Source organism: Eschrichtius robustus, chromosome 19 (assembly GCF_028021215.1).
Source record: "Eschrichtius robustus isolate mEscRob2 chromosome 19, mEscRob2.pri, whole genome shotgun sequence".
NCBI lineage: Eukaryota > Metazoa > Chordata > Mammalia > Artiodactyla > Eschrichtiidae > Eschrichtius > Eschrichtius robustus.
The window spans coordinates 13,238,388-13,253,751 of record NC_090842.1 but is presented as its reverse complement, the minus strand read 5'-3'; the positions used below and the strand labels follow the sequence as shown (position 1 = coordinate 13,253,751).

At 45.6% G+C, this 15,364-nt stretch overlaps 1 protein-coding gene across 3 annotated transcripts in view; it reads right to left on the bottom strand.

Annotated features, from left to right (window-relative positions):
• Positions 1-15,364, bottom strand: part of WDR59 (WD repeat domain 59) — a 100,910-nt gene that overhangs the window by 70,090 nt on the left and 15,456 nt on the right. For all 3 annotated transcript variants that reach the window (XR_011071547.1, XM_068528966.1, XM_068528965.1), the window contains exons 3-7: positions 14,706-14,841; positions 10,420-10,505; positions 9,218-9,298; positions 6,992-7,029; positions 3,112-3,200 (exon numbers count right to left, since the gene is read on the bottom strand). Coding sequence is in view for 2 of the 3 variants with exons in the window: in XM_068528966.1 (XP_068385067.1) it covers positions 3,112-3,200; positions 6,992-7,029; positions 9,218-9,298; positions 10,420-10,505; positions 14,706-14,841 (430 nt within the window). In the remaining variant the exon portion in view is untranslated. The remainder of the gene's footprint in view (positions 1-3,111; positions 3,201-6,991; positions 7,030-9,217; positions 9,299-10,419; positions 10,506-14,705; positions 14,842-15,364) is intronic.

Below are 15,364 nucleotides of genomic sequence, written 5' to 3'. Positions count from 1 at the left end.
CGGCCTTAATGAAGGACACAAGGTAGTGGATGCTTTTCTCCTTTGGTACCGTGGTCTGCAATTCCTGCTCCCCTTCCTCACAATCACCCACAAAGAGGGGCTGTGACATCTAAACAGACCCAACCCCAATCCTGGGGATAAAACCACTAATCTTTTTTTTTCTAATTGAAGTATAGCTGATGTACAATATTATATGTTACAGGTGTATAATACAGTGATTCACAATTTTTAAAGGTTATACTCCATTTATAGTTATTATAAAATATTGGCTTTATTTCCCGTGTTGTACAATGTAACACAACATTGTTGCTTATTTTGTACATAATAGTTTGTCCCGCATAATCCCTTACCCCTATAGTGCCCCTCCCCCTTTCCCTCTCCCACTGGTAACCACTAGTTTGTTCTCTACATCGGAAAACCACCAAGCTTAAAATGATCAAGCCCTAAGACCTCAAAAAGAGAATGAACACACATCACAAAAGAAAACAATACATGATTAATAAGCATATATAAAACAAATTCAGAAGGAAACCTCAGAAATATATTCATACATTAAAACATTAAAAGATTGTTTTAAGCAATGAAGTTAGAAGATACTTGTAAATAATATTCAATGCAGTGAGGCTGCATTTGTCACTGCTGGTGTACATATAAAATAGTATAACCTGTTTGGGAAAAAAACTAGACAATTTTTATCAACAGACTTAAAATTCTTCCTTTCTTAAGGGAATATCCTAAATTCACAAAAAGCTTTAGGTACCAAAGATGTTCATCTTGGTGTTATTTGGAACACCTAGAAAACCAGAAACAACATGAATAATAAGTGGGGAATAATTAAATGTTAGAATCAATTATTGTACAGCTATCTGATACAATATGATGCAGCCACTAAAAGTTATACTTAGAAAGAGCTTATAAGACAGGGGAAATGCATTTGTTGTAATGTTAAATGAAAAAAGTATGCATAACTATGCATATGATATGATAAACCATGTTTAAAAAAAAAGCATAAGAAAAGAAAACACCAAAATATTAGCATTTGTCTCTGGGGCAGGACTATGAATGATTTTTATCTTCTCTTTTATATTTTCAACAAAGAGCATGTATTACTTTCTGTAATCAGCACTGGTCTATGAGGTTAAGAGTGCAATCTCCAGAACCAGCCTCCCTGAATTTAAATCCTGGCAACAAACTGTGCCTCAGTTTACTCAGCTGTAGAATGGGGTAATAATATTACCTACTTTAAAGGTTAGTTATAAAGATAAATGAATCCATACACATAAAGTTCTTAGAACAATGCCTGTGCCTAATAAACACTTAGAAATATTAGTATTACTAGTCATTCACGAATTTGAGTGAAAATCCAACACTACCACTGATACTGCACTTTTTTAAGCCTGTGATGCTTGCTGCCAATAGTCCTGCTTTGATACTAGAGAGTGCCAGAGAAGTGAAATTACAACCAACAAGTTTTACAATCCATATGAACAGAAGTCCTAAGTATTAATAGCCAAGAAAAAGTTAAAGCTCTTTAAACAAAATAGATAAAAGGCTCGCTAAGGGAAGTCAGGGTTACAAGTAGACCAATCACAAGGCTAGACAGAAACAGTTCAGCAGTATATTTCTACAAGATAAGGAACACAGCTACTGGTTTGGAAAACAGGTCCTGACCGAGTTCATGGCTAAATACCCAATTGTTTATTTTGCCTATGGCTCTGAAAACAGTCTAAAGCAAATACACAAGCACTACAAATTAACCAAACATTTTAGTTAAACCATTTACTATATTTAAATGCTATACCAGTGACAAATATGAATAAAACCAATTGCCAACTGAAGAAATAAAGAGGGATGAAGAATGACTATTCCCAGACTGGACTAAAGGGACAGAGATAAAACTAACATATAGAAGATGCACCATCCATCCTTTCCTTATAAAATCACCTTGTCACCTAAGAGCCACCTAAAGCGAGGGCTTCAGCCGGCACACCCCTTTCCCAGCAGGTCTTGGCACCCAATCCAGCAGCCTCCCAATCTCTGCTTCACTTCCCTCTCCTCTCCAACTGTATGACTTTATTCCCTGCTGGAAGGGGAAGGGAGCAGGGCAGCCGGAAGCAAGGCTGAGACTTTACAGGCAGCATCCCAGGTGGGACAGTTCCTGAACAAGTGCCAGGAAAACTAACAGTAGGTCCTCCCCACAAAGGCAGGTTTCACAGAGCGGGAAGAAGAATTTACACCCCAGATCTACAGAAGTCGACTACTCTCTGCATTCTTACCCAATCGTCCGGCAGTTAGTTATGGAAGAGGCCCTTTCCCTGCACCACTGTTCTCACTGATGCCAACATATCAAACTTCCAGACTTGCCATTACAGTAGCAGCCCAGAACCCTGCAACTCTTTCATGCCTCTCAGGTCCATGGGCTAATGCGGGGAGAACGTACGCTCTGCAGGCTCATTTGAGGCTGACGGCACAGCTAGACTTCCAAGGGAAGATTTGAGCATACCGAGTATCCTGCCTCAGTGACTTAATTCTAGATGGTATATGTCCTAGAACAATGAGTTTTCACTTTGCAATCTGGGGCAGGAATAAGAAGCCTGCTGACGATTCTAGAATAGTGTCTGGTCCCCCAGGCTTGACCCCCTCAATGACACACTCACTATTATCATCTTTATTCTGAAGAAAAGGAAACTGAGGCTTGGAAAAGTTTGTGGCTCACCTGATGACATAATCAGGAAGTAGCAAAATGGGACGCTAGCTTAGGTCAGGCCAAGTTCATTTTCTTTTTTTTTTGGCCGCGGCACGCAGCTTGCGGGATCTTAGTTCCCTGACCGGGGTTTAAACCTGTGTCCCCTGCAGTGCAAGCTCAGAGTCCTAACTGCTGGACCGCCAGGGAATTCCCCAAGTTCATTTTCTTAACCACTGACCATAATGTCTCACTCCCCTATCTTCCATCAACACCAGTTTGATCGGGAAGCAAATGTCATCTGGTACTAGGATCTTAACATGGCAATTAACTATGCTGCACAGGGTACCCTGGTCTCTCAAGACAAGTCCTGCTATTCACAACATCCTCTTCATATCCTCTCAGAGGGGAAAAAGAAGATTACTTACCCGCTTGTCCCATATCCGTACATCCCCGTCATGACTGGTGGCAAGGCAATTAGCATTTTTTTTATTCCATTTGACCTGTGAGGCACCCGCTGCAAAGAAAAATCAGGGGAGGAAAGCTGTTGCCCTCAACGCCTTCAGTACCAGAGAGGAGCTTATCCAGGGGAGCTGGATAATGAGTTCCAGATGAGTAAGAACAGAACTCTTCAAGCTTCTATGACTGCATCAGCTCCACCATTAAGGAGAAAATGAAGCCAAAGAATAAATGAATTAACACATGGGAACAGGATCAGAGTCACCTAATTGAGGAAATAATCTCACTAAGGAGAAAAAAAAAAAAAACTTCAGGTTACCTCCGAGCAGAATCAGCAGGGAAATACAGTTTCTTACAGAGCAGCGGTTCAGCCCGGCTCTGCTGGCTGGTAACTGACACATCACACAACCTGGCCCTTCAGCCTCTCCGACACCAAGCTTGCGCTCCCAATCAGAAGAGCCTCAGCTCAAAGCCTGCTCCTTCCCACACTGGTTTTTTTGGTTTCGTTTCTGGGGGAGGGACAGTCTTGGAAAAACACAGCCTCCAGCTGAGGCTGAGCTGAAGAATGAGCCCCAGTGTGGCCCAATTCTGCCCTCAGGAAGTTATGTGCACCCCAGCCCCACTCTCATCTCCCCATCAGCGCCCGGTTAGACGTGGCCCTGCGTGGAGACAGGGAAAGGGAGCAATCCTGGCACCGTGTGGACTCAGTCCTCTGCCAGAACACAGAGGTAACAACAATGGCGACCAAAGAGCTACTTAAGAGAGGAGGCATACTGGAAGATGCCAGAAGGGGCTGAGACAGGTGGAAAATTGGGACATAGCAGCACTTCCAGCTGACTCTTAAAATAATCACGTTGTTGATGTTAAACCAGAATCACATGATGACTCTCCTTCCACCTCTTCTTGTTCTCTGCTCAGACAACACATGACATTTCTGCTTTGACACCCTCTCCCTTTGGGTGGGTGTTTATTACTTGGGGACACCGCAGTGGATCCAGGACTTTGGAGAGCAACCTGACCCAAGAATCCGGAGAGTATGAGAAAGAAAGCAAGGACTTAGAACCTAACAGGAAATAGAGTAAGGCCCAGACTTTATCCTTGCTTGGTTTTGGTGAGGGTATTTGTTTACTTATTTGTTTGTTTGTTGTGTTATTTTTTCCTTGAGACACAGGGCACCTTAAGTCACCTAAGAACGAATGATGGAGACCCCTGAAGTTGGAGGACGGCAGTGTATTACTTAGGAGACCCAGTTTCTTTGCAAGAAATGGTATCAGCTAGAGGAGAAAGTGTGTAAGAAAAGACTGCTCCAGGGACTTCCCTGGTGGTGCAGTGGTTAAGAATCCGCCTGCCAATGCAGGGGACACGGGTTCAAGGTCCAGTCCGGGAAGATCCCACGTGCCACGAAGCAACGGGGCCCGTGTGCCACAACTACTGAGCCTGCACTCTAGAGCCCGCGAGCTACAACTACTGAAGCCCGCACGCCTGGAGCCCGTGCTCCGAAACAAAGAAAAGCCACCGCAATGAGAAGCCTGCACACCGCAACGAAGAGTAGCCCCCACTCACCACAACTAGAGAAAGCCTGCGCGCAGCAACAAAGACCCAACGCGGCCAAAAATAAATAAATAAATAAATAAATTTATTTAAAAAAAAAAAACTGCTCCATCTCCACGTGACAGTTACCAAAGAATTCAACAACACTGGAAAAAAAGTTTTCTCTATGTCTTTAATGTTGTGTCTAAATGAGATGATGGATGTTCACTCAATTTACTGTGGTCATCATCTCACCATGTACGTAAGTCAAATCCTTATGCTGTACACAAACTTATACAGTGCTGTGTGTCAATTATACCTCAATAAAACCGGAAGAAAAGGAAAAAGAAAAGAAAAACGAGTTCCAAGAAAATATGCCTTTCCCAGTAGGTGGTCCATCAGAACATGAAGCCTCCCAAAGGATTCTGGGAACCCCCTAATTCAACGTGCTTTACTAGGATCGTGACACCAGGGTCACATGGAGACCTCCCAGACCGTAAGAGTTCTCAGAAACAGAGAACGCTCTGGAGCACACGCGGACATGCTCTTACTGACTCCTTACCCCGAGGTATAAACAATGTGCTCACAGAGAGAGGAGGACCACAGGCTCTGGGGAGCCGCAGCGTCTGGGCTGCACCTCTCAGGGAAGGAGAGCTCTGCCACCACTGAGACCTCACTGAGGTGCAAAAAAGAAAGAAGTCTCCTACCTCTGTTTTTTCAGAAAGACTCCCAAAAGAAAGCAATTAGAAGAATCTTTCTTTTTAGAGGTCCTCTATAAGCCATCTAACTTAGAAACCTGCAAGTAGAAATAACAAAGTCAGGGATGGATGACTGAGGCATTCACAGACCATTAGTACTTTCTTTCAGCTCAGGGTCCTCTGCAACCACGTCTGTGGGCCATTCTAATGCCTCAGATCATAAGTGCCTACAAGTGTGTGTGTGCACAGGTTGTGAGGGAGGCACCAGCACAACTGTTAAGCACTCAGCACAAGAGACACAGGTGCCTGAGTTCCACATCCACGGAACAAACACTCCCAGAGCATCTCCACAGGACAGGCGCTTAGGCTGATCCTGGTCTGCAGCCCTGAACAAGGCAGACGTGGTCCCTAACCTCACAGAACAAACCAACCAACTGCTTAATACAGTCGTGATGTTTAATGCCTTCAAATGATGACGTGTCGGGGTACAGGGGGATAACAAGAAGAATCATGTGATCATTTTGGAGCAAACACCAAATGTGAATTCAAATGACGCAAGAAGATACAAAAAAGCAGGATTTAAGAGACAGATAATATGATCTGTTTTGACCAAGGATGCCAGAATAGAATACTGATGATTGGGCTTCATCGTGGTGGGCAAGGTATACCGGTTCTATGCCCAAGTTCACCTCTCAGGAAGTGGTGAGAATACTCCCTAACAGCCCCAATGCGAATTGCAAAAATAGTCAATTCCAACAGAATGATGAAAACAGGTAGCTCAGAAAGTAATTTCAAAGTTTCAGTATGCCCGTATTAAATGATACCACTGGGACACAATCAGTATAATCTAGACTGTGAGGAAACCGCAGTTTCTTCAGTAAAGAAACTGCAGGGAAGGAAAAACAAACAAACCAAAAAAGGGGAGGGAGGAGAAACCTACCAACTGAAAGAGATGAGAAATATATCAACCACTTATAAATACCGACTTTATTTGGATTCTGATTCAAATAATTTGTAAAAAGAGAACAAAAAACCAAACAACTACTGAGACTACTGGGGAAATCTGAATACTGCTTAAATATTTGACGACATTAAACTACTGTTAATATTTTTAGGTATGCTAATAGTATTGTGGTTATTTTTTTTAAAAGGATTTTTCTCTTATTAAAAATACTTACTGAAATACTTGTTGATGAAATGATATGACACCTGGGATTTGCTTCAAAATAATCCCAAAGGGGATAGGGGTACGGGTGGGTGGGCTAGTGGGTGAAAGCGGAAGGAAGATTGTCTGTTCGTTGACAACGTTCAAGCTGGATGACGAACACAGGGCAATTCATCCTCTTCCAGTTTTATACACTTTTGAAAGTTTCCACAAGAAAAAGTTTAGAAACAAACCAACGTGGCTCCTGCCCTTGAATTCTGAAATAAGTTCCTGACCACATTCTACAGTCCTGACTCTAACTTCTGAGAGGAGCGGGAGCAGGGCCCTTGTGATGAGGACCTTACAGGTCCACGCGACCGTGGACAGAGCCCGGGGCATGGGGGATGGGGGGGTCAGTGGGAGTGAAGCAGTGGAAGGAAGGGAATGCAGGCCGCCGGGGGCGGGGCGTCCACTCACCTACAGCAGACAGCGCAACGGTCGGCTTCCGTGTATCTCTGAAACATAAGAGTCAGAAATCAAATGCCCGTTCACCTGCCCCCATCCAGCTGGTGCCTTTCTCCCGCTGCTCGCATTTCTTCACTTTCCTTTCAGTGGGTTCTTGGACTTCAGTGGGAATGTGAGGGCCTTGAAAAGTAGTGTAAAGAGAAGCCTGTCTCCCTCCAGGGAGGTGAACTTTCTCAGCCTCTTCAGCTGAGGCTAAGTCTGAATTTCCAATTATACAGCTGTATCCACAGAGAACAAATTACGCGATCTGGCGTGGCCTGGGTGACTCTGATGCGGGGGCGGAGGGAGCCAAAAGAACCCCTTCCTGGTGTCATTCCTCCTGTGGAACAACGGGACAGTCGTGGAGGCGTAATTCTGCAAGAACCAACAGCACTGCCAAGGTGGAGTGGAAAACTACTCTGGATGTTCCCAACAGCCAAGAGGTAGAAGCAACCCAAGTGTCCACGACTGATGAACGGATAAATACACTATTGTCTCTACATACAATGGATTGTTATCAGACCTTAAAAAGGAAAGCAATACTGTCACGTGCTACAACATGGATGCACCCTGAGGACATTATACTAAGTGACGTAAGTCAGTCACAAAAGGACAAACACTGTATGATTCCACTTACACGTGGTACCTAGAGTCGTCAAATTCATAGAGACAGAAAGTAGAGTGGTGGCTGCCAGGGACTGAAAGGAGGGGGAAACGGGGAGTTGGTTAATGGGTACAGATTTTCAGTTCTGCAGGATGAAAAAGTTCTGGAGCTTTGTTGCACAACAATGTGAGTATACTTAACACTACTGAACCGCACACTTAAAAATGATTAAGATGGTAAATTTTGCTTGGTGGCTTTTACCACAATTTTATTTTTTTTAAAACTACTCCTGGATACAATGGGAGACTCAACCGTTCACCACGAATGGTCAAAATGACAGAACTGGGCAGCCCCCTAGGGCTAGGAGGGCCAGACAAGGCAAATCTGCAGCCCTGGCTTACTGTTCAGAAGACCTGAGAAGGCAAGTCAGTTCAAGTGTCTTTCAGTCTTTAAATTATGAAAACAACTGTTTCATGTAAATGAGGGACCCTTGCCCCAGAGCTCCCAGGGGGTTGTTTGCTTGTTAAGAGCCCCTCTCTTCCACTTCCCCTGGATTTTTTGCTCCTCCTCCCTCCTCTGGCGCTGCCCTTAGACCTGTCACCTCGGAAGCGCTAACCTGCATGGGATGCAGGTGAAGTCAGCTGTGTGCATCCTTACTCCCTTGGGATCCCTTTCCCTGGTCTGTCTGGTCAGTCAAACCTCAATACCTGGCTTGTCCTCTGCCTGCAGTTTACCTTTCAGTGTAAAGCATCACAAAGTCACTGCCATTTGGGAGCAGAGTGGCCTGGTTGGGGAGAGGGTGTCCTGTCCTGGGGACTCCACAGGCCACAGGCCCTCTAGTTAACGGTTATGGGGAAAGGAATCTGCTTTACAAAGAGAAACAGGAATAGATGTTTATTAAGAACTTAGGACGCGCCAGGCCCTGGGCTGGGCGCTCCTCCACTCTTTGCTCCATGGAGAGTTGCTCTACGAGGTGGCTCTCAGCCCCCTTTCCAGAGGGGAAGTGAAGTGTCACCAAGAGCAAAGCAGCTGTCCTGGAGCACTGCTCGCTGCAGCACGTGTGTGTCTGTACCCATTAGAATGCCCCCACCGTCACCTGCCACTTCAGGAAACTCCAGCCTGACTTCCAAATGCCAGAACCTGTGGTTCTCTGACAATGGGATTTCCCTGGCTGCTGAAGCCCGTTTTGCAAACCTCTGTGACAGGCCTGAAGTGCCAGGGAGCTGAGGCCCCCGGGGACAGCCTTCAGCCAGTGACTGACAGTGGATGGCACGCCCGCTTCCTCAGCCCTCGGAGGGGAACACCTCTGAGGAGGGAGTGGTACACCAGCCCCTAGTGTTCCCAGTAAGACCAAGCTCCACCTGTTCATGGTGGTACCCAAGTAGATGATGTGCCCTCTCTGTGTGGCCTTCCCGATCCTGTCTCTCTTCCCCACCCCCACCAGCAGTTCTGTCCCCTCCTAAACAACGTATCTGCAACGTCTCCTCGTCTCAGGGTCTGCATCTAGGGAAAACCAAATTAAGATACCCGATCTCTAAAACAAAGGTCCCAGATCATCCCACAGCCAAGTGGTTATGCCTCTTAACGGTTCTTACTTGATATCCCAAATGTAGATGTAGGTGTCCACAGAGCTGGTGACCAGGAGATCTGGCTCAAACACTGCCCAGTCCAAGTCACTGGAAACACAACGAATAAACAGGACAACAACGAAGAGAAAAAATTCAGAGTCCATTTCCAAAGCATTCGCAGATTTCATTTCTAGTGGCTTCAGAAAGTCACTGTTAATGGGCCCCTGAACATGGTTTAGGCTGGGAATCTCCGAAGTTCTTTGCGAAAGAAGACTTAACCAAGCTCCGAAGGAAACTTTCAGGTCCTTCCCTGGTTACCACCTGCCTCCCCAAACCAAAAGAAACGGAGCATTTCAACTTAAAACACATACACACACAAAAGCGCACATACATGCATCTGCGCAAACTAAGACAAAACAAAGAAAAAAACCCCACGTAATTGTTGACATCGTTTTTTAAATCAGACTCAACCACAGATACCTTGAGTAAACCCAACATCTTTAAAGCACTGGCAAACTGCAGTGTTGCCACACAGCTTTCAAGAAGGGCAAGCAGGGCTCTGGTCCTCCCCACCCACGTCCTCAGTCCTTGAAAGGCACTTGCTACACAAACAGTTAACACAGGCCGGTGGGGGGGTTCTGGCCTTTCCCATCACCTCCCACGTCAGCTTCACCACTCCCACACTTCCTGCTGCTACTTCTCACAAGAAGTTTTCCCCACCCAGAAACAGTGACCCAAGGAAAGGATGGATCCAGGAGCATTCCAGAAGCCAGCTGGAAGGCCACGAGTGGGAAGCAACTGGGCACCTGGGTAACGGACTATGATGCAGGAGCTCCACGTGGTGCCCCACCGCAGCTGGACAGACAGCAAAGGGCTGGCCCCCAAGGTCTCTGTGCTCCGGGGCACCGCCGACCGTGAGCTGCGGGATTCTGTGGGCGTAAGTTCATCTCCCTCCTGCAGCAAACAGCTCTAACCCTTTATTCTGGACCGGGCTGTACCTAAGTGTCTCCTGGGATCGGGGTGAACAGCTACAGGGACGCTGGCTCCTAAACACCGGCTGTTCCTCGCCGCAAAGACCATCACTTCAGGACTACTAAGGATGCAGCAGCCACCTGGGGCCAATGCAACACAGAGGGTCAAGCCTGGAGGGGGATGGTGTCTTTGTTTCACTTCCCGAGAGAGTGTGACAAAGTGAGACAGGCCAGGGAGCAGTGGAGGGCTGTGCCTACCTGATGACACGAGTGTGGCCTTGTAAGGTCGTGCCAACTTCCCCACTGCCGTCTTTCCACTTATAAAGGTCGACCCGTTGGTTGCTCTGAAAAGAGACAAGGGGAAACCCATCTTGAACAGTTACGGCTGAACTAAGGCTACAGACACACTCGTGAGCACGTGAGCTATGGGTTATGGAGCCGCCCCCAACCATCAGAGGAACGACCTCCCTGCCCTAAGGGTCACACACCCATCTCCCCAGCTGCTGTCACACTCCATGGTCTCAGCTCACCCTTCCCACCATCAAATGCCCGGAGTCCACCTACCACACTTTGAAAAAACACATGCATGAGAAAGAAAACAGAATCACCACTAAAAGGGTGTCTTAGAAGGCAAAATTATAGAAGACTCCTTGAAATATGAACTTCTTTAAGGGTTAAGCAGAAAGACACAGGGAAAATGGGCCAGAAGAAACCACAATTACAATAAGGAAAAGGAAGAAAAACAAAGCTTCAATCAAACTACATTTCTCTTAAAGAAACAACAAGCCAGCAAATGCTCCCTAAATATCATGAGTTCATAAAACACACTGAAAATGGATAAAGATTACTAATAGACTAATTACTATTAGTAGGCTATTTAATAATTTCTGAACTGATATATATATATATATATATATATATATATATATATATATATATATATATGAGATGGATTTTCATTTTAGCTCAGAGACAGATAGTTGTATACAGCTCTGAGATTTTTATCCAGAAATGCCAGTTTCCAATTCTAAATAGGTAAGGTTCCTGTCAAAAGGTAAGGATTCAAAATAGCTTCCAATGGGAATAGGAGTGTAAAGAAAAGCCCCCCTCATCTCATAATAACATTCCCAGCCATTTCCAGGGTCTGCTAGTGCCAGTTTATGGACTAGGAACCTTAAGAAACCTGCCCTCTGCTCTTTCCCTTCACACTGCACACTGGGTGTCATCACCCACATCATAGGTGAGGCAACTGAGGCTCCAAAAGTTGGATGGGCGCTCAAGATAAAACAGTGAGTGTTAAAACTGGGACTTGACCTCAGATGTGCCTAACTCCAAAGCTCTTTCTCCTGAAAATGCTTGCCTTCCAACCAAGAGCAATGAAGGGGAAAAAAAAAAATCAGTAAACTGAACTTCATCAAAATTAAAACTTTTATGTATCAAAAGACATTATCAAGAAAGTAAAAAGATAATCTACAGAATTGGAGAAAATATTTGCAAATCATGTCCCTGATAAGGGTCTAGTATCAGAAATATATAAAGAACTCATAACTCAACAGCAAAAAGACAAACAACCCAATTCAAAAATTGGCAAAGGACTTGAATAAACATATCTCCAAAAAATGATATACAAATGGCCAGCCAGCACATGAAGAGATGTTCAACATCATTAGTCAGTAGGGAAATGCAAATCAAAACCACAGTGAGGGCTTCCCTGGTGGCGCAGTGGTTGAGAATCTGCCTGCCAATGCAGGGGACACGGGTTCGAGCCCTGGTCTGGGAAGATCCCACATGCCACGGGCAAGTAGGCCCGTGAGCCACAATTACTGAGCCTGCGCGTCTGGAGCCTGTGCTCCGCAACAAGAGAGGCCGCGATAGTGAGAGGCCCGCGCACTGCGATGAAGAGTGGCCCCCACTTGCCACAACTAGAGAAAGCCCTCGCACAGAAACGAAGACCCACCCAACACAGCCATAAATAAATAAATAAATACTTTAAAAAAAAACCACAGTGAGATACCACTTTATACCCACTAAGATGGCTAGAATTTTTAAATTACAAAAACAAAAACAGGAAATAAATTTTGGTGAGGCTGGATTGTGCATTGCTATGCAATGCTGATGCATTGCTGATGGGACTGCAAAACGGTCTTACGCATTGTAGAAAACAGTCTGATGGTTCCTCAAAAAGTAAAACACAGACTTACCACATGGCCTTTCAGTCACTCCTAGGAATATACCCAAAAGAAGTGAAAATGAGTACCCAAAAAAGTACATGTACAGGGCTTCCCTGGTGCCACAGTGGTTAAGAATCCGCCTGCCAATGCAGGGGATACAGGTTCGGGCCCTGGCCCGGGAAGGTCCCACATGCCGCAGAGCAACTAAGCCCGTGCGCCACAACTACTGAGCCTGTGCTCTAGAGCCCGCGAGCCACAACTACTGAAGCCTGTGCGCCTAGAGCCCATGCTCCGCAACAAGAGAAGCCACCGCAATGAGAAGCCTGCACACTGCAACAAAGAGTGGCCCCCGCTCGCTGCAACTAGAGAAAGCCCACGCGTAGCAACAAAGACCCAATGCAGCCAAAATAAATTAAATAAATAAATAAATTTATATATATAAAAAAAGTATACATGCATGTACATGTTCTTAGCAGCACTATTTATAATAGCCAGACCAAATGTCCATCGGTGGATGAATAGACAAAATGTGGTGTATCCCTATGATGGAATATTATTCAGCCATAAAAAGGAGTAAAGTACTGATACATGTTCTGATGTGGATAAAGAAGCCAGCCACAAAAGGTCATGTATGGTTATGACCGCATTTATATGAAATATCCAGAATAGCTAAATCCAGAGATGGAACACAGACTGGAGGTGGCCAGGGGCTGGGGGTGGGGGAATTACTGTTTAATGGTAAGGGGGTTTCCTTTGGAGTGATGGAAATGTTTGGGAACTAGATAGAGGTGGCAGTTACATAACACTGTGAATGTAGTAAATGATACTGAACTGTTCCCTTTAAATGACTGTCTGAAAAAAATAAATATATAAGGCTCTTTCTTGCCACTCCCAAACACATGCAGTGTTAATCCACTTGGGCCGAGTACTGAAGGGTCAGCCTAAATCTGTGGTTCCCAATCCGGGGAGATTTTGCTTCCCAGGGGACACCTGACACTGCCTAGAGACGTTTTTGGCTGTCACGATGGGGGTGAGGGAGGAGGCTACTGGCATCTAGTGGGGGAGGGGCCAGGGATGCTGCTAGTTTCCTACAAAGCACAGGACAGCCCCCACCACGAAGAATGATCTGGCCCGACCTGTCAACAGTCCCAGGAATCAGTTCCACTTTAGTCATTGTCCCTGGTTAAAGGCAGACTGTCAGATTCTATTTTGGAAATGACGGGGAAGAGCAGCTTTTTGTTCCTTCTAAAGCTGACAGCACTGCTCTTCTTTCTTTTGTGAGATGCTTTCCTCTCACAGACTGTCATTCCCAATAAGAACAGACCCAGACAGCACTGCGAATGGTCATATTCCCTGGAGGATGAGAAGGGCTCCTTCAAATACTGCCCTCCCGGCCCAGTGCAAAAGGAGCCAGAGGTTTAGGTCTCTAATTGTCCTAGGAGAACAGAACACTGATAAAGAATCGGGCAAGGAATACCAGAGATGATCTAAGCCCAGATATTTTTTCAGTTGTGAACCCCTTGGAAAACCTAATGAAACATATGCATCTTTTCCCTGGAAGAATTCACATATAAACAGGATTCAATCAAAAAAGAATCCCTTCCTTTGAGTGGAAGGGTGTATGGAATCTTCTGATCCCTCTGAAAGCAATGACAGTCGCCCCCAGACCAGCTCACCAGGTCCTTCCTTAGAGCCTCTTTCAGTCACTGGCTAGTTACATTCATGCAGAAAACGGGTTCTTATCACACACAGACATAAAGGTATCTACCTGTTTCCCTTTCCAAATCTGGATTCAATTCTTACAATTATCGATGGTACCCTCAATTCTTTTCATATACATTTAAATCTGTAATTGCCTCCATCTTCCTTTTAGAACCATGCAACCCCTCTGGGCCGCCTGAGAAATGACGATTATGTTCTCTTCTCTACGTAGAACACAGACCTACCAGCCTAGATCTCACATTTAAAAGAGTTTTCCGGGCTTCCCTGGTGGCGCAGTTGTTAAGAATCCGCCTGCTAATGCAGGGGACACAGGTTCGAGCCCTGGTCCGGGAAGATCCCACATGCCACGGAGCAACTAAGCCCGTGCACCACAACTACTGAGCCTGCGCTCTAGAGCTCGTAAGCCACAACTGCTGAGCCCATGCACCACAACTACTGAAGCCCACGCGCCTAGAGCCCATGCTCTGCAACAAGAGAAGCCACCGCAATGAGAAGCCCGCGCACCACAACAAAGAGTGGCTCCTGCTCGCCACAACTAGAGAAAGCCCGCACGCAGCAACGAAGACCCAACACAACCATAAATAAATAAATAAATAAATTTATAAAAATAAAAAATAAAAGCCTTTTCCTGTACTCCTTGAATGAGCTCACCGAGGCTGCAAAATAGTGCGCAAAGCTGTCATGAGGATTCCACTGCACGGCTCCAATGTCCCACTTGCTCTGGCGTGAGATCTTTCGGTGACCTTCGAAGGGGGCATCTAGATTGACGATGTATAGGAATCGGCGGCTAGGAAAACAACATCAGCATTATGAAAACAGAACAGCATTAGCACTAAGATAGAAAAGCACATTTGGAATGACATACGGTTCGCAAGCAGTGCTCAAAAAATCCCCAGATGTACATGACGTTTATCGACTCTGAAAGGCATACAAGTGACAAGAGTAACTCGTGGCTGCTGGGCAAGCGGGAGCCGTACCCCCTGTGAGATCTGTCTCTACAGATGGTCCTCCCTCCCATATCCATGGAAGTCTGACCTCCTCCACCAGATTCACCTCCAGCCCAGCCCTCTCCCAGGCTTTTCCAATCCCCCAGTTAGGATCATAGCTGCTTCCACACGACTCCCATGACACAGTCTGCATTTGGACTACAGCACAGCACTTATCTCTGTAGCAGAACTGCTAACGTAAAGGTTCCTGTCCCAAACCAACTGAGTGTTTGGGGTATGGACCGTGTCTTGAATATCTTTGTATGTCCCTCATCACTAGGCACAGTGCTTTGCATGCAATAAACGTGTGTAAAATTAAACACC